Source organism: Lepidochelys olivacea (genome assembly GCF_965140295.1).
Source record: "Lepidochelys olivacea isolate rLepOli2 genome assembly, chromosome: 11".
Classification (NCBI taxonomy): Eukaryota; Metazoa; Chordata; order Testudines; family Cheloniidae; genus Lepidochelys; species Lepidochelys olivacea.
The window spans coordinates 38,573,460-38,592,790 of record NC_140421.1 but is presented as its reverse complement, the minus strand read 5'-3'; the positions used below and the strand labels follow the sequence as shown (position 1 = coordinate 38,592,790).

General features: G+C 40.7%; 1 protein-coding gene across 2 annotated transcripts in view; it reads right to left on the bottom strand.

Moving 5' to 3' along the window:
* CERS6 (ceramide synthase 6) overlaps positions 1-19,331 on the bottom strand; it is a 220,523-nt gene that overhangs the window by 31,904 nt on the left and 169,288 nt on the right. For both annotated transcript variants that reach the window (XM_084643982.1, XM_084643983.1), the window contains exons 6-7: positions 14,917-15,009; positions 5,167-5,295 (exon numbers count right to left, since the gene is read on the bottom strand). In XM_084643982.1, the coding sequence (XP_084500108.1) occupies positions 5,167-5,295; positions 14,917-15,009 (222 nt within the window). The remainder of the gene's footprint in view (positions 1-5,166; positions 5,296-14,916; positions 15,010-19,331) is intronic.

The following is a 19,331-nucleotide window of genomic DNA, read 5'->3' as shown; positions in this document are numbered from 1 at the left end:
ACACTTTAGATATCAGCATATAAAGTAGAGTTATATTTACAATTCAGTGACTTTTAGACTGAAAGTCCAACTAGGAAGGAGGGACATATCTCCCAGGCAGAATAGAATAGAATTTGGTTTCATGTGCTTTTGTATTTACCCCCTTGTGCTGAGATCATGCCAGATTTCAAACTAAGCAGGGATGAGCTGAGTCAGTGCTTGGATGAAAAGACTGCAGAAAGTGGTGAGGGTGATTTGTTAGATGGAATTTGTCCATCTGAGTCAATAATGAGCAAAACAAAGTGTGGAAATGATGTATGCTGCTGGAGGCACTTGCTTTTGGAAGTCAGTCACTTAAAACTAAGGCCCTGGGCACTTGTGGTCATTAACAATCCCATGACACTTTCAGTAAGAGTAGGCACAATTCAGGTAATTATACTCTCCTAAATTCCCCCTGCAGCTTCAATGGAGTGTATAAAGATCCTTCTTCACTTGCTGTCCTAAAATTGTAAAACAGCTGCTAGTTTCTACCCTAGTGATGATTGAGTTTCATATATAACCTCTCTCCCAAGCCTGTTGCGAGATTTTTAAAAACCCTGGCTCTTTTTTAGAGGTACAATTTCGTGAGTATAAATGAGAGGTTACAGACATCTACCTAACTTAGAGTTCTTATCAATCAGGTAGCAAGCTCTCTATCTACCTTCACCTATGCCAGTGAACATGCCATACAGGAGGCCAGATTTTTAAAATTAGTCATTCATGTTAGTAAAGCACTTAATGATTCTCAGATGAAAGAAGCGTAAAGGGTTGTTCTTAATAAGTTCTTACAGACAGGGCCCCATGAACTATGTGGCAAGCAGGACCTAAATCCTGCTTTCTGTGCATTCTGGTGCAGCAGCCCAGAAATTCTATGGAAGCTTCATTTCAATTAAATCACAAAACAAAAACAGTTTTCAAATGAAATAAATTTGAAAATAAATAACAGAATCTGTGCAGTGGCCCTTTCCTGATTTATTCTGATACTTAATACAATTTATTTTATACTACCCAATCGCTCTGGGCTTTCATATGCCAAAGGATTTCCATTGACAACATATAATTGTTGAGGGTGTCAAGGGACAAGCTGGAGGTTCTGGTAGGTGAGTACATGTTAGTTGGGCATTTTAGCCCTGTGGTGAGGTGAGAGACAATTTGGGATCATGAGATAAAGACATTTGCTAGATGTTTCTGCGAAAGTGATTAGCAGTTAATATTCTGACATTTAAACTGTCATCTTTAGACTTCAGACCTAACAACCCACTGAGATGAATGGGGCAGTTCACACTTCTCAGAGCTATTATTTTAGACTTGGATTCTGCAGCACAATTCAGTGGCCAGGGTGACAATTCCACAGCACAGTTCTGTGGCCTCTCCGAGTCATAGAACTTCTGGGACCCTTGTTTTAGAAGTTCAAAATATAATTATGAGGTTACTACAGAGCATTTTACAATCCAAAATTATATACCATCAGTGTAGTTGCTATATAGGCATGAGACACATTAGACACTTCACTCAGCAGTAATTCTCACCCAGCCCTTGTATATCATAGTGACAGAAGGAATTGTTTGGCCTGGACACAGAGTGTATCCCCTATTCTCTTTGAAAGGTGTCATGGGAACTGTACCTCCCTTTACAAGGCAACCAGAATTTGACAGAAAAGGGTACAGTTTAACATGTCACCTAAAGAATGACACCATCTATGCTAGAGCAGTATAAAACTATTTGTTTTCACAAATGTGTACCAGAACTGAAAGTTTCACGGTATTAATGAATTTGAGCAAAGCAAGGGCATATTTTCAAAGGTATTTAGGTACTTAAAAATGCAGATAGATCGCTAGTGGGATTTTCAAAAGCACTTGCTGGTTAGGCAACCTAGCTTCCATTGGCGAGTTAGATGCCTAACTCCTAATGAAATCAGGTTAGGCACCTAATGTGTTCAGGCACTTCTGAAAATCCCACTAGATGTCTAAGTACCTTTGAAAATCTGGCCTGAAATGTCCACATTTCCACCAATGTGAACAGTATTTTGCAGTGTCAAAAACTCTTCCACCTTCAGAGAAATTTTTCTTTTGGGCATACACCATTATGAATTTGCCCCTACAGGCAACCAGCATTTTCTGCAGCCAAAATAGAATTTTGTGGCAAAACTGCTTTTCATTTCTACAGAATATCAGAGGTGACAATAGCAAATGCTTTGCTGACCTAACAAGTCAAGACCGTATACCAACTTTTCCTCTGGTGAGATTTGTTTTCCCCTGAACAGCCCTTCCCCTAGTACTGCTTTGTAGTCAGCAGCCATTATCAGTTCAAGTTCATTGGTAAGGAATTGGAATAATGACCTTCAAGTCTAGAAGAAAGAATGCTACCAACTCAGTCATATTGATACTTGCGACAAATGTTTTTCTGATGTTAAGCATGGTTCTCTTCCCTCATATTTTAGATTGTTTTATTTATTATTTTTATTAAATAATAGCAGTTCAAATAAAAAAACAACAAACCCCAGCATTTTTGCTGAACTTCTTGCGTCTGTCATGCCAGGATATCAGCAATTTCTATTTAATTGTCTTAGAAAGATTACTAGTGACTGGACTGTACAATCAAGCAAAAAAAAAAATCTGTTTCCCTTCAGGTTATAGTTTTCATCAGTTAAACAGTGTAGCATATAGATATCTTTAAAATCTACCTTTCAAGTGTTTGGGTGATTGTCAATAGATTGTATGGTGCCCAGGCCCTTGGTGGCTCTGAAACAAACAAGCCCTTTCAAAAGTGGCTTTTCGTGGTAAGGGTAAGAGAAGTGGAGTCAGTGCTGGTGAATTCATAGCTAAATGGATGTAGACCCATAAACGTTTCTAACTTACAAGGCTGGATTCTCCATTGCCTTTCACCTTGTGTAGTCAAGTACACTGATACAAAATAAATTTACAACACTACCAGACCAGAACCAGCAGTTTAGACCCATTTTGTATTCACCTTACACAGGTGTACATGACTTCACAAGGTATAAGGCAGTGGAGAATCTGGCTCACAGTGTGGCGGTCAAGACAGTCTTGTTTTATAAAAGCAGTTGCAATTATCCTGTTACAAAGTATCATTTTAGATAAATAAATGCTAAGGCTTTGATCCTGACCTGCAACCAAGGCAGCTCATGGGTGTGGGTTCAAAGGTGGCTTTAAACCTCTTCTGTGATCTTCTCATCCAAAATGCATACTGAGGTAGGTCCAAATCCTGGCATAAATTAGAGCAGCCTGACAGCTGACATTTACAGTGGTTTCTCACAGCTATAAGGGTATGTCTACACAGCAATTTAAGTCCAGGTCTGAGGCCGGGCTCAAGTCAACCCCCCTTTCATCCACACTGCAGATGTGCTAACGTAGGGCTCAGACGCAAAGCGCTAGGACCCTGCAGGGCTAGAGGGTCCGAGCCCACGTTAAGCTGGGACCTAAGGTCGAGCCCTATTCCTTTCCTGTGTACATGTGGCCCTGGCTTGACTAAGGCTCTGGAAGTCCTCTGGATGCATCTCAGAGTTCCTGGCGGTAGAGGAGCAGTGCTGCAGGCAGCCACAGGCTCCATTACTGCCTGGCTGAGCACACTCCCACTTCCTGCTCTGGCTCCTCCTCACTGTTGTGCAGAGCCAGCCCGGAACAGGAAGCAAAGTTGAGAGGCGGGAAGCAGCTCCCAGGATGTTGGGAGTCATCCCTCCCCCAGCTGTGCTGAGCCGTGGGCTCTGCCACTTCCCCTCCCTGCAGGGTGGCGCTTGCTCCTGAATCCTCCCTGGGGCTGCGTGTGCAGGGGTGCCCGGGCAGTGTGCACTATGAAAATGGTGAGTGGAAGCCAGCCCCAAAATTTCCCCACAGCCTCCCAGGGATCCCTTATCCCTGCCTCCTAGGGTGCAGTGGGGGCAGGGATGAGGGATCCCTAGGGGGTGCTAGGGCACACTGCACCCCAAGCCCTGGGAATACAGTTCACTCTGCCGCAGCGGGGAGCAGCCAGGCTGGGGTGTGTTTGTGTCTTTTTCCTCTGAAACCTGTTTTATGTCAAACTCCAAAACAAAACAGACCAAAATAAATAAAAAACCAACCAACCAAAACCACCAGCATTGAACATCCCAGTTTAAAAATGAAGAATCGCAAAGTTCCATTTTAATAGTTTGACAGCCCTGGAGACTGATGTCCTTATTACCCTCAGAACAGGTGCATATGGCATTTTCCTGCCACTGTGACTCAGCCTAGAGCTGGAGAGCCCAATTCTCAGATTAGATGTCATTTCAGTATAAAGCCTTCTCAAACTGCAGCCATTCTACTGAGATAGCCACTAATTATGCTGTATGTTCTCATGTGCTCCTTATGGGCTCCTGAGTCCCATCAATACCACTGCCACTGTTAGGAAACAGGGTGGGTAGTAGAGTTTTCCCACAGTGCAGCATATTCTTAGGGCCTGAGTGTTAACACTGGGGAGGAGGGAGAGGTGCTAGGCACTCTGGGATAAGTTTACTTTGGCTTGGGTTTGTGCACTGCAGTGTGGACCCCAGAATCCTAGGTTCGAGCACGGGTCAGAAAATCCTTAACCTATGGTTAAAAAGCAATGTAGATGCTCAAGCCCAGGGTTTCCTGACACAGGCCAGCTGACTCAAGTCCCACCAACCCTAGGCTTATATTGCTGTGTAGACATAGCCTAAGGGTCCATTACAGCAGCTGGAGATTATCTGGGCATGAAGGAACTCTCACCATGCATTGTTTTCCCTGACCGCACCCTTAATACTGATGGCTGGATGGAAGGGGAGGCATAGGATCTGTTACAATGGCTCTACATCACCTCAGGATTCCTCTACACTGGGGCAATCTCCCAGTGGATAGATAAACCAGCTTTAAGGCACAAAAACATACAGTGTGTGATTTTTTTTAAAAGGTACATTACACTTTTGGCAAGAAAAAAATGATACTATTTTATGAAAGAAGTATGCTAATGATAATCATTGTTTTTATTTAAAATAGCCTCTGTCATAGGAAAATACTTTTTTGTGCAGGCAACACAGGTAGGATTGTACCCTTCTGTCTGCTAGCTAACAGAACATAGCATACCCAGTACAATCAGTAGTGTTGACTGACTTTTTGTACAGGATAGATCCTGATGGCATATGAACAATCTCACCTCCAGCAAAACGTCAGCTGAATCATGAAGACACAAGGTCAGGGCTCCCACTCGTGTCAAATTGGTTGCATATGAAAAGGATATCAAAATGACTGTTACAATGTGATGCGTAAACATAATGCTGAAATCCTAGAATGTCAAGAAGAAGAAGAAGAAAAACAGTGAGACATTGTGCAGCAGATTCAGCATCTTTACACAAATGGATGGGTGATTTTAAAGTTTAAACTCAGGATTAGAGGTTACAATACTCAAAAACCTTGAATAATTCTCTTAACTGAGTGCACATTAAAATACACATAATTATACATTTAATTTAAATTAAACAAAACAGTTACTGTATGTAGAGCAAAAACAAAAACAGATTATTAAGAATTATGTAGCATTTCTATTTCACAGTTCAGTGAATAAATCTAACGAAGTAAAGCTTTTACAGCCAAAATTACTTATAAAAGGCATATGTGCATACCACTCAAATTACACCATTTCTCTTATGCCCTAGCAGCTTATAACATGCAAAACAACGCAGCCCAAAATCACTCATGTACAAGAGCTTAGACACTGTTTACAAGCTTTGCTTTGAGTGCACTTTCAGTAGATACAGAAACACAAACACATGTTTATATTGTATTAAAGGCCTCTCCTAGACTGCTCCCTGATACAGCCCCTCAGGTCTCTTAGCACCGAGGATCCCATTTCTAATATTTTTAAGAAACTGCTTCTTCTCTCCCATTCCATTCTACATGCTGTCACAGGGTGAGGTAGCCCTTTAAAGGAATCAGCTGATGCTGCAATGCTATGGATCAGGTGACAGCTTGAAGATCACCTAGTCTTCTTAAGAGCCAGCAAGTATCTCAGCTGCTGGTGAGAACTGCAGGAAGAAGGAAGGCTCTTTCAGGAGGCCTGGGATTAGGGGACAGAACTCAGTTCTGTGACTCCAGGTAGATGGCTGGTGGAGTGTAATCTAGCAAGAAGCAAAGGCTCATTTGAGTCCTAGGCAGATGGCCTAAGGCGTGCAAAAGCTGTGGGGAGTAGATAGGCTCCTGCAGAAGACCCCAGATCAGGGCAAAAGGACTTGATAGAGATGTTGAACTTGTGTTAAATGTGTTTTATTTTGAGGAAATAAAGAAGAGGTTTGGAAATGTGCAGTGGGAGAGTGTTCTTTGGAGCATGGACGGGTGAGACAGCCCACAGGCTTACACATGCTAACGCCAGCGTCAGTGAAAATGCAGGCACTTTTCTGATCCTGTCATCCCTCAAGTTTCCATGGATCTCTCAGGGACCTGGATTTGATAAATCCTCTGTGCCCGGAGGCCTGAATTTTGCCTCCTCAACAAATACAGCAGCTTCCAGTTCAGGTCAATAGTATATCCTCAGTTGTAAAATGGATAGGTTCTGTCAGTGCTCCTCCCATTCTCAATTGTTCAACCTCTAGATTGAGAAAAAGGAAGAGAACATGAGTTGCAAAGGAGTCCACAGGTTAATATAGTGGGATAAAGCACCTCACCTCACTGCCTCTGCTTCAAAAGTTCTCCCTTTCTCTTTATAAAATTATAAATATTTTATTTCCTTTTCCAAACAACAAGCCCTAATTCTCCATTGCCTTGCACCTTGTGCTGTTATTTATAGGTGCACAAAGTGATCTTAAACTCACTCTGCACAGATATAAATGACCAGAGAAGGAGCAAAGGGGAGAATCTGGCCGAGACAGCAGAGCAGAAAACAGAACACAAGGAGCCTGATTCTCGTCACCTGCTCTGAAAAAACATCATGATGTTGGCCCATATGGAAGCAGTGACATCAGTGCTAGCATTTGCTTTTTGTAGATTCCAGGAATTACTATGACCTCATTCCACTATTAATTGCAAGGAAAGCGAAGAGTAAAATATGACAAAACATTTTCCCTTTGGGCATGTGAATTCTGTTTGTACCTTACAGTACAAGTAGCATGTACAGAATGATCTAAAAAATCTGCAGCACCTTCTTGCCTGAGAAGTCTCCCTAGTATTAACAATGAGAGGATACCACTCCCCACTCTCCACTTTATTGGAAAACATTAACAAGTACTCTGGGTGTCCTACAATCTAGAACTGGATATCACTAGTAAGTCCACCACGAGGCTGAAAAATAATGCTAAAACCAGACATTTGTGTTGTAGTTTGATAATTGTTTTGGGAGGAAGAAATACAAGCTTGAATTTTTTATGGATTTTTTTCAAACAACATTATGGTCCCTGACATTAAGGCTGCTGACTGGAGCACAGTGAAAGATATTCTGCAGTCATCTCAAAATACTGCCTTAATTTCAATTTCTTAAGACAAATAGAACACAAAGTAAGGAAAGCAGGATTAAATGTTGCTTCACATTGCAAGGGTCTTAATGATCAAAATAGAGAAAAATGGTCTGTCTTTCTCACATTCGATACCAGTCCAGATATTTATGGCCATCCAGTTGAAAATTTAAGCCTTCTATAATCAAATTAGTGAAGCTTTTACCTTTCCCCCAAATATTAGAAAAAGCATGGCTAGGAAAATAATGCGGTCTCTGAGGTTTCCACATTGACATATCATGCCTTGTTTCCTTACATGTTTCAGTTACGTGTGGTACGGAACTGCCTTTTGATTTCACTGCCAATGGCAATTAAGTTAGTACAGACTCAATCCAAATGCAGGGATAAGTCAAGCAGAAAATCATCTCTGCTTTTGTAGCTGCCACATCCATGCTTGTATAAATACTAGATTTTTCAGTCTCTTTTTGGAACTCTTTAAGGAGTTCTTGACCATTTGTATTGTGTGTCAGAGACCTTAAGATTCTTGAGCAATAGCATCTTTATTTATTATCTACTTATGGATCAGCTGTCCAGTGGACTGTTTCCTTCACGTAATTCACTCTCTCTTTTAAAAAAGTTTTATCTGTCTTATTCTCTTTTTATAGTATATAAGAAGTACCACAAGACGGATGGAATAGAACCTTGGGTTTGTGGCAAGGTCGGATTCCCCATTCCCAATTAAGGTACCACAGTGTTGGCCAAGCCAGTGTTTGATCTGCCCAGCAGAATCTGGTAGCAGGAAATCCACTCACCCTATGCAAAATACAGATACTATGGGGAACATTCAGAATACCATCAGTGGCCACTTTGCCCCTCTTTTAGATCTACAGGACACGAGTACAACTCTAGGCCATGAGTGGGGAGATTTTAGGGATGAGCCCATATCCAAAAAGCAAAATCTGGGTGGCATCAGAGATTGACAATCTAACAAGAAAAAAGGAAGCATATCTTAAATCTGAACACAGTACTGAGCAGAATAACAAATACAAGGAACTAGAATGAATGGTCAACAAGGAACTAGAATGAATGGTCAAAAAGGCTACGAAAAACTGACTCGAGAGGTGAAGAGCTTGAAAAACAATTTCAAAAAAGTAATGCAAGATGGCTCTTTCAGAGAGTTAGATTACTATCAAAGTTAACACCTGTAATCGATGGCCTAAAATTCTTCTCTATGGAAGCGTGCATGTTGAGAGAGGCCATGGACATCTAAGGACAAAGTGGTATAACACTGTATATAAAACCACCCACAATCCCCCAAAAGACTCAAATGGCAACTCAAAACAGACATGGATGGAAGATGCTCATAACCTCAGCCCTACCCCATCCTGACATTGCAAAAAGGAGATGATAATGATTATATTATACATATTCTACAGTGCTTTTTGAATCCCTTATTCTATAGGTCAAATTCTAACATCATTTACACGCAAACAAAACCAGATCACTGGGGATGCAGACATTTGTAAGGGCAGGATTTGGCCCTCTATTTGCATCTATGTTTGTGATTTTAAACTTCTTCAAAAATTTTAACTAGCAAAATAGTTTGTGTCCCTTGTAGAACTGATCCAACACGTCACAGAGAATATATTTTTGCAGGATGTTCAAAAGGGAGGAAGCTTCCTCTCTGGAATTTGCTTCCCTGTTGGTCAGACAGAATGCAAGCCCAGGGATTTTTAGGATTCCCATGCAAAGCTCACTTGTGAATTCCAGCCCTTCCCTGATTGGTGAGTGGGGGCTGAGAGGAGATTGTGACTGGAGGAGTTCATTTTATTTGGAATTTATTGTTGCATAGCTTGTACCATCCACACACACACAACCTTTCTGATGGAAACATATTTATAAATAAGTAAATAAAATAATATTTTAACACCAAAAGATAGTGTTTAAATTGTGTATGTACAGAAATAGTTTATATTCAACGAGGCACTCTGGAAGTGAATTGTACTGTGTGAAACTGTGGCATATTGAGTGAGAGGGTCATTCATTAGTGAAACTGAGCAGTCTTTTCACATGAATTGCCCAAAAGTTTACTCAAATACTTTGTATTTCATCATGTCAGACTGTTTCTTTCCTTTAAAAGGCCATGAGGTTTCCAAAGAGGCCCTCTTAAGTTATGTTTGAAGTGTCTCAGACATAGAACAGCAACAGTGTGGTGAATTAAAACAAGCAAACAAAATATATTAATGGAGCCAGAGGATATTTCCCACTGGATTATGGATGGAATTTTCCAAAGTGACTGGGGAACTCACATACCACTGAAAGTCAATAGGACTTCTGCTCCTTTGTCATCAGGATGTTCTGGAAAAATTCCACCCTCTATTGAGCTTGTTCCATTAATACAATATATTAAGGATGGGGGGAGGGGGTTGTTGGGTTTTTTTTGGGGGGTGGGGGGGAGAGAATCTCACTTAGTTTCAAGTCTTCAACCATAACAGTTCCATCCTAGTCACCCAAGCTCCACAAGATCAGCACAATGTGCATTTTTTCTCTCTGAGACTAAACACATCACTGTGTTTCTTCCTCCTTTCACCAGGGTATGCAGAAAGAGTTCCAAGGACTAACTATAGACATTGTGGAGCAGACTGCTCATGAAATATAGTTATAAACTTTCCATAAACATAACACACCATGCAGGGTAATTAGCAGCTACGGTTTTTTTTAAATGAATGGAGAAGATCTGGGCACTGCTAAGCCACCTGAAAACATATAACATTTGTAATCACTAAAGTACAATTTTCACAATCTTTCGTTGATCCAGGAAAGCATGGATTGAGGTAGCAATTTTACAAAATCCCTTAGGCTGACCTTAATAAACTATATTTATCTCAGAATACACTTCTGCCATGCTACCAACACACACATACATAAATTTCACTGATTCAAAACTAACTGATGCTCTCTGACAGCCATAAGATTCTTAACCGATCTGGTTTTCCTCTTACTGTTTGTGCCCTTTAAAAGTGGAATCTGGGAAGCAGCACAGAGGTGTAAAAATCATAACTCTGCTGCAGTCTTTGTAAACTGAAAACACCTTAAGGTTAGAAAATTATTACAGCGATACAGTAGAAGATTATGATCAAACATGCCATTATGAAAGTATAAAAGTTAATCTACCCTGTTTCATTGCCTTAACTGAATGCTGATGCTATGTAGTGAGCAAAATAGTTAGATTTTTGTCCATCTCTTTTCAGTCACACAGAGATAATCTGATGGAATTGGGTAACAAACAAACAAAGACAAAACAGGTATTTGAAAATCAGCAAGCCCACGGGAAGTCATTTTCAAGTCATGAATTTGCTACATGGGAGGAATAACGTAGAGATGGGAATAGCGAGTGCATTTCCCTCACGACGCACAAAGTGAAAGACCAGTGTCGGAATGATGCCAGCGCTGAGCACCAGCACTGCAGCGCCAGCACCAGGCATTGAAAGAGGTCAGACAAAATGAAAGTGGGCAGCGGAATTCCAGCAGGGACTCAGATGGCAGAAATAACTGCCATGGCATTTCTAATCACTCTGTACTATGACACCATTGCTGTGGCATTCAAAACTTCTTAGAAAGAGATCCAAACTTACATAAGGAATTAATTTTCCCACTGTTAAAAAAAAATAGCAACAGATTTCTCAGGCTGAGAACTGGAAATCTGCCACCTATAAATGTCCATGAAGTACTCCAATAATGTCTTGTATTGGGTGGCAAACTTCACATTCCTTCTAGCCACGCAGCTAGACACAGGAGAGCTGTTTGTAGATTCTGTCTTCTAATATTCATTAGCTACCCCTTATAAAAGTAGCAGTCACAAAAAGCGACAGTATGAACAGCAACTATACGTCACAGAATCCCAGAACAAAGCTTTAGAAAATGCAATACCAAATTTGCAATGTGCAGGATGTTTCCCATTGGCTTGTTTCTTAGTGAGACTTTTTGATTTAGTGGTCGAACTATTTCAGAAGGTTTTAGACACTGTAGTCTTTGATAATTGAATATTCAAATTGTAGTGACCTCACAACGAACCAACACTCACTCGATGATATTTCTTCTGTATATGAGGGTCAACAGTGTAAATATCACAACTCACACTATGGGCCTGACCCCTCCCTCACCACTTTTACTCCAGTGTGATTCCCATTGGCTTCAGCAGATTAACACCTGATTTGCACCAAGTTAGTGGAGTCTGAGGCTCAGCGTGTAATCATTTGGGAACAGAAAATTGACATGATGTTAGTGTATAGGCTGTAACTGATGAAAGATATTTCCCTTGTAGATCTCAGGGTTTAAATGCTATTAAACAGATGCTGAAAACCAAAAATGAAGTTAAGACCTGTTTGTTCATTTGTCTTTTTTCATAAAGTTATCTTGCTCTCAGTTATGCTCATGCCAGTTCATTGACTCCAGTGGAAGCGTAACTTAAGAGCAAAATTGGACCTGAATCTGTACAATTAGAAGCCACAAGGCTCTTCAGCATCCTAAGACCAGAGAGGACCTTCAAAGTTCATACATATCACTCAGAGGTCACTGGTAATGAAAGCCATGTACACAGGACAAAAATAGAAGCTAAAGGTCTGGGCACAGGCCATGGTGACCAAAACTCACTCAGACACATAGAAAATAGGCAAGGTTTAAATGTCGTACCCCCAAAAGGACAAACAGAGAAGAGGGGAGGGGAGGGAGAGAAAGCATTGAGCTGCAGTCCTTCATTGTGGCTGACCTTTGCTGTATATTGCAAGTTCAGTGCCCGTAAAGTCCATTCACACCTACATTGCCAGACAGAAAGGTTAGATATCCACAAGCACACACAAACTTAAATAAATAGCATAGTCAATTTTACCCATGTAAATTGTGTGCCAAAGCCTGCATTCCCGACATCAATGGAAGTTTTGCCCAAGTAAGTATACAGGGCCTGATGCAAAGCCCACTGAAGTCAATGGAACTTTTTTTATTGACTTCAAATGAATTGGACCCATAGAGGTAAATTGTACAACCAATAGACAGCAGAACCACTCTCAGCATTCCACTCCATAAGGCAGTTCCAGGTGCAAGAAGGCTGCATGGGGGAAAATTCTGCCTCCCTCTGAGACTCAATCCATGCAACAGTGTGGGGCCAGAGAATGGATGTGCCCAGAGGGGAGCAGCTCTGCTAGTTCTCTGTATCCTGGAGCATGAGAGGCTAGATCTCAACCTGACCCCTCAGGAGAGACCTGGCCTTTGTGCTATGGGCAGGTTTTGGCCTTAGAGTAAGAACTTCAGGAATGGGCCCTGTTTGCATGCACAGAATCCAAAACAGCGAGCAGTAATGAGTGGTTAGATGCTTAGCTAGTCAATCTGGGTATGCAAATATCTACCTGTCTGATCAAATGTGACAACTCTCTAAGTCATGGGAGAAATGGACACATTACTTGCCCCCAAGAGGTTTCAAATTAGGAAAGTTTTTGAACATCACAATGGACCTTTTGAAAGCTGCATTTTAACACTGTTATATAGTGTTCAGTACTTTCCCACTTTTTATATAATCTAAGATGTTAGCAGGCATTTTTAAAAAATGCATCCAGGTCAGCATTCCATAGTTTTGCAATTATGACATTCCTCCCCCCAGAGGTGCACAGAGAAGGCAAAATAAAGATATAATTGAGCAGCACATAAGGCTAAATACATGCAGTGGGACTGCTTAGATATGATGACACATTTCTGCAGGAATAACCTGAATGATATTGTAACATTGCTGCTGAGATTTGGTATTGGTTTTCATATTTGCAAATGGTTATGTCCTTTCTACTACTGGTGCTTACACGAATCGTATTTGGATTGTATTCTTCTCCGCTGTCAGACTCTTCTGCTGAGCCATGTTTCTCTACACCTCTGTTTCGGGATGAGTAAAGTTGTATTGATTTCAAGCCACTGACTGATTGCACATGTAGTGACTGTAAGTAGATTGGGCACTCGGAGCAAACGGCATATATGTCTGTGTCAACTCTTCTGTTTACACTGTATCATCTAACAAAGATTTGAGATTCTTGGACATTTCCTTGGGCTTCCTGATTCTGGCAAGAAACTTTGCAGATGCTGGAAATGGAGTATTTTCGTTGCTGAAACAAACACAGACTAGGATTCCTAGCTGTACACTGTGGTTCCAGGGGGAGGATTCATTTTCTTGAGTACACTCTTTATTCTCTGCTTTGTTTCCCAGAAATATGGTCTTGTTAGAATTAACTGCCCCATTAAACAGGGATTTTTCTTTTAAAATTATGGGTTAGGCTGTGATCATTTAATTAAAAACCGTGTCAACAGGGGGATGGGCAACCTTAATACAGACATTTTCTTACTTTTCAGTGATTGACTTTGCAACCTAAATAAAGTTCTTTTAACAGTTTTTTTAAAATGTAATTTCCTTATTCCTTTAAAGAAAAGAAACAAAAATAAATTCTATCCTATGCAACTTTAACACATTACAATAATCCGAAGCACAACATTAACACTGTATTTTAGACCATTACTGTAGAATACAGCACAGGGTTTTTATTGTTGTTGTTCTTTTTGGTTTTGTTATGGATGACCATTGTGCAATTCTTGCTGCCTGTTGAAGGAGAAGGAAGGGAAAACAAAATGGAACAGGCTGCCATTGGTACTGTTCAATAGCATTCTCATATGGACAGCCAGCACCAACAATGTGGTTCTGCAAGGTTAAAGGTTCTGGTTAAAAGCCCATCTGCTTTGTATAACAGGCAAGTTCCCAAACGATGACTTAAAGATGGACACATTAGGAATGGATTTATTTCACAGTCTATGCAGTTTTCCAACTTCAAAATTTCATTTTTCCCCATTACACAGAAAATAAAAGACACTGGGTTTTGTTTCGCACATATGGTTAGTTATAGCTATATACAAAAGATATGAAGCTTCTTGAGGTTTTCATCTGTAAAGGAAAGATTGATACTGTAGTATCAATTTAATATCAGATACATTTATATGCCTTCATTTTGTCTTTACAGGGAGATGAACTCAAAGTTCTCATGAATCTTACCCCAGATGGTCTAGTAAATTCACAGCAGCATCTAGCTCTGATACTGATGCTCTTATCACATCATGTCAAGTGAGTACACCACAGTTTATTGATCATCAAGAGACAACACAATCCCTGATGTGAGAGTAGCAGATTATCAATTGACATTGTGGCCCTTTGCCACTGAATATTAGATTACTGTGGGCTGCTTCAGCAAGGTGCAGGAAATGGCACATCCCACTGCCCAGGAACTGAATGACGTGCCCACTTTAACATCAGTATCACAACGGTGAACATCTACAGTAGCTTGCAAATGGAAATAACTTGTGTCTAGCACAGTACATAGCGACAGGGTTGCATGCTACCCAAGAGTCAATGAAAGTGTGCGTTTACAGCCCCATCAAGTTTTTACACTGATTGTTCTTACCTTTCTTTTGATGTCCGTGAACTGAGAAAACATTAAGGACCAATAGAATGACAACTCGACTATGTAGTAGTAATGAAGGTCAGGCATCAGCGGCTGAAAAAGGAAGGTTTAAAAAGATTGAGAAAGTAATTTGTTTTATAAATACTAAACTCCACAAGGAGAGGGGAAATTGCAGACTACGGGCTAATCTTCCTATCTGGGGCAGTTCTGACAGGTGCCTGTTCCAAGCACTATAGCTCTGTGAGAAGAAGCCCCTCCTCATCTGTTACTTACGCTTCTTTTTTATGTTTAGATCCTGATAACTGAGCTATACCCCTTCCCTTCAATGCCAGTAAGACAGGCCCTAGATCTTTAGGTACCTAGAGCAGAAATGTTTCTGGCCAATTTTGAACACGGCACTTTTCTCATATGCAGCAAAGGAATGTTTGATTATACAATTGTCTCCTGTTGGTTTCCAAATCAGCTGCATCCAATTTAGAGTATACCAAAAGCTGCAGATGCACAGTGAATTGGGAAGAAATGGCTCCAGTGAACAGTCTTACCTCTGTGTGTTGACACCATGGTGGGATTAAAGTAGTGCTGTCAACACCACCATGATGAAAGTTATACCAGTCTTTCTAATGTAATCTGTTCTTACGGGGTCTAAAAATGACCTATGAACATACCATCTTTTGGAGGACATGAAGCAATTTGTATAGATTAAATCCATTCAGATCCCTTTGGCCTACAACACAGAAAAAAGCAGGGCCCCATACCCTTACCAGCAGCCAAGGAGTGCTTGACGCAGCTGAGAAGGGCAGAAGTGTAAAGAGGCTTTAAGTCTGGTCCCAGACATAAATTAGAGCAGACTGGGGGCGACTCTAATTTACACTCAGCCATGCCCATTTCCTGCTCATCATGTCCCCTACATCAATGAAAGGGAGGGGTTCTGGGATAGGAGACGTTACTGCATTTTTATGCCACTGGAGGACTGCCCTGGGCAGAGAGAATCCTTGAGCGGCCAGAGTCACCAGGTTTAGACCAGTTTTGCACTGGAGGACCACCCAAAGTTGTTGCAGAGCAGGGCAAAATCTGTCCTACATATGTAGTTTTGATCATCATTTCTATTCTATAACACAAACAGATTTCTTCTTTTAAAATCTTTTCATGTCAATAAATCTTTATTTTCATGTATTTCTTCATATTTAGAAAACCCTCTTTAGGTGCCTAGCCAATGCTCTGGGATAATTGTTTTTCCTGCTTTGTAAAACACAATAACTTTTTTAAAAGTGCTTAAATTTATTGGTTGGGTTTTTTTTAAGTTTCAATTATGTCAATCATACAGATAATGCAAAAACTCAATTGTTGCCATCACCAGGTCTGCTTGCCCACTTTTAGACAATCTTTTCTAGCTTTGTATTAATTTGCTTAGTTTTTAATGTAATGCAGGTAAAAGGTACCTGGTTGATAATCCTAGAATCCAAAGGCATGGGGAGTTGGATGGTATGCTCTCTCCAGTTTCCCCACCAATGAAGGAACAATTCATATGTGACAAAGGGTAGTTCATTCTCTCTGGCCCATTCAGTCTTTGTCTGCTCTGCTGACATTGCCAGGAAGGGGGTTGATTAGCGGCAGTTTTTTAAACTTAATTCTGATATATGAACTAAAAAGGAAGCTGGCATTACAGCCAAAATCTCTAAAGAATTTACAAGGAAAATTTGTATTAGAAGAATTTTTAGGATTGTTGGTTGTTCTCTATTGATAAGTTTTTCTAAACCCATGAATCAAGATAATTTGGGCGGCGGGAACCTCCACACTGTAAGGATGTCCCAGTTTTCATCTCATAACAAATGCATAACAAAAGTAGAGAACTTGATCAGTTCCAATGTTAGTTCCTGATCCTTAACTTCAATAGTGCGTAAAGTGAGGATTTGGGCCTTAGCCAATCAAGTGAATGCAGAATCACCCACTTGTCTATATCTATATAGAGTTGTGTTGGATTTCTGGAATGCCATGTTGAATAATTCATGTGAGTCACAGCATGATTAGAACTTTTATTCATTTAGAAAACAAAGCAAACAAACAAAACCCCCGCAAACACAACCTTGATTTGAGCCCAACACATTTTTTCTCTGGGACAATGACTGACTGTTTTTATTTTGTGATTTGCTGTCTATCAAAATTCATTCTCTGGCACTGGATCTTCTCTTTGTCTGCTGCTTGTCGCTATAGATCTCATAGATCTCTACGAGTATTCAAAAGGTACAACTAATTTTCTCAGTAACAAAGGGCGACCTCTCTGTCCTGATCATAAGCTTAGCAAATATTCACGCTCTTTAGCCAATCATACAGATTCTTTCTTCAGAAGCAGATTGTAAACTGCATATTACATACATAAGAAAAACACATCTCGACATTTTAGACTTCTCAGATTGCAAACTCTTAAACTGGTTTCTCTTAGTCTTTTGGGCACTAATGATCACTGATGGGTAGGGTCCCTCATTATAAGGGACATTCCCTATTTTTTCATCTCTGTACAACAAGACTAGGAGTTGCTGAGTGCTGCAAAGAGCAGCAAGAAATACCCTGGCGAAGTATGTGAATACTGCTTATGAGAATACTACTACTACTACTTTCGGGAGGAGGGGTGGGGCGGGAGTGCTAAGAAAACAGTCCCTTATTTTTGAAATACAATGTTGGCAACCCCACTTATGGGTTTGTACAATGTCTAGAACAATGGGTCCCTGATTCTTGCTGGGGGTTTTGAGTACTGCTGTTACCAAATAAAAATGAAGAACAACATTGGGGCTAAACAGGTGAATGTTTGGAGTCTTTCTGAAAATTTAGAATTTAGATGGGTAGAAATGCTGCAAACCAAAAACACAACCACAAGTTACTGCAAGTCTTGAAGCCTACATCGTTAGGTGATATTTGTGACTTTTGATACCCGATTTAAAAAAATACTATACATCATGACAATGGATTTATGTTTAAAAGTATTAAGAAGACAGATGAGGCATAAGAAAATGGTTACTCTGAAATTGGCAATTAGCTCCAAACAAAATATTGCTCTCACTCAAACAGCTGTGAAATCCCCAGGTCTCTCTTATTGTAGCCTGATGCTTATTTACATTCTTCTAAAAAAAAAAAGTGTACTTGTGGCACCTTAGAGACTAAAATTTATTTGAGCATAAGCTTTCGTGAGCTACAGCTCACTTCATCGGACGCATGCAGTGGAAAATACAGTGGGGAGATTTATATACACAGAGAACATGAAACAATGGGTGTTACCATACACACTGTAACAAGAGTGATCAGGTAAGGTGAGCTAATACCAGCAGGAGAGTGCGGGGGGGACGACGACACCTTTTCTAGTGATACACAAGGTGGGCCATTTCCAGCAGTTGACAAGAACTTGTGAGGAACAGTGGAACTAATAACTTAGTTAATAAATTAGGCTTGAATAAAGACTGGAGTGGATGTGTCATTACACAAAGTAAAACTATTTCCCCATGTTTATCCCCCCCGGCACTGTTCCTCATACGTTCTTGTCAACTGCTGGAAATGGCCCACCTTGATTATCACTACAAAAGGTTTCTCCCCTCTGCCCCACCCCCTCGCCCCGCTGGTAATAGCTCACCTTACCTGATCACTCTTGTTACAGTGTGTATGGTAACACCCATTGTTTCATGTTCTCTGTGTATATAAATCTCCCCACTGTATTTTCCACTGCACGCGTCTGATGAAGCGAGCTGTAGCTCACGAAAGCTTATGCTCAAATAAATTTGTTAGTCTCTGAAGTGCCACTTTTCTTTTTGCGGATACAGACTAACATGGCTGCTACTCTGAAACCTTACATTCTTCTGTAATCTTGCAAGTATGATACTGTTGTGATGACATAAATGCAAACTAGTATTGCATAAAATTACATCTCCATGAAGCTGAACTTTCCCAAACGGTTGCCAATGCCAACTCCTAACCACCTATGCACGGTGACATTTTTCTCTAATGAGCTCTCTAATTAACAATATTATTTAAAATTTAATAGGTATTGATTAACTGATGCTCCCAACACCTCTGAGTGGTAGGTAAGTATTATTAACTCTCTGAGTACATCTACACAACAATTAAATACCTGAGCCTGGCCCAGGTCAGCTGACTTGGGCTCATGGGGCTTGGGCTGAGAGGCTGTAAAATTGCTATGTAAATGTTCAGCCTCAGGCTGGAACCTGAGCTCTAGGACCTCACGAGTGGGGAGTGCTTTCAAGGCTGGGTTTCCACACTTTGAATACGAGGAGGTATCTCCTCCCACCATGCGTGCATTTCACGCAGCGTTCGGGGAGATTTTTGTCCCCAGACAAACTATCTTTTTGCCAGTTATTGCTGATGCACTTTTGTCCTCACCAGGAGGGACGGGTATATTTCCTTCTCTGAGG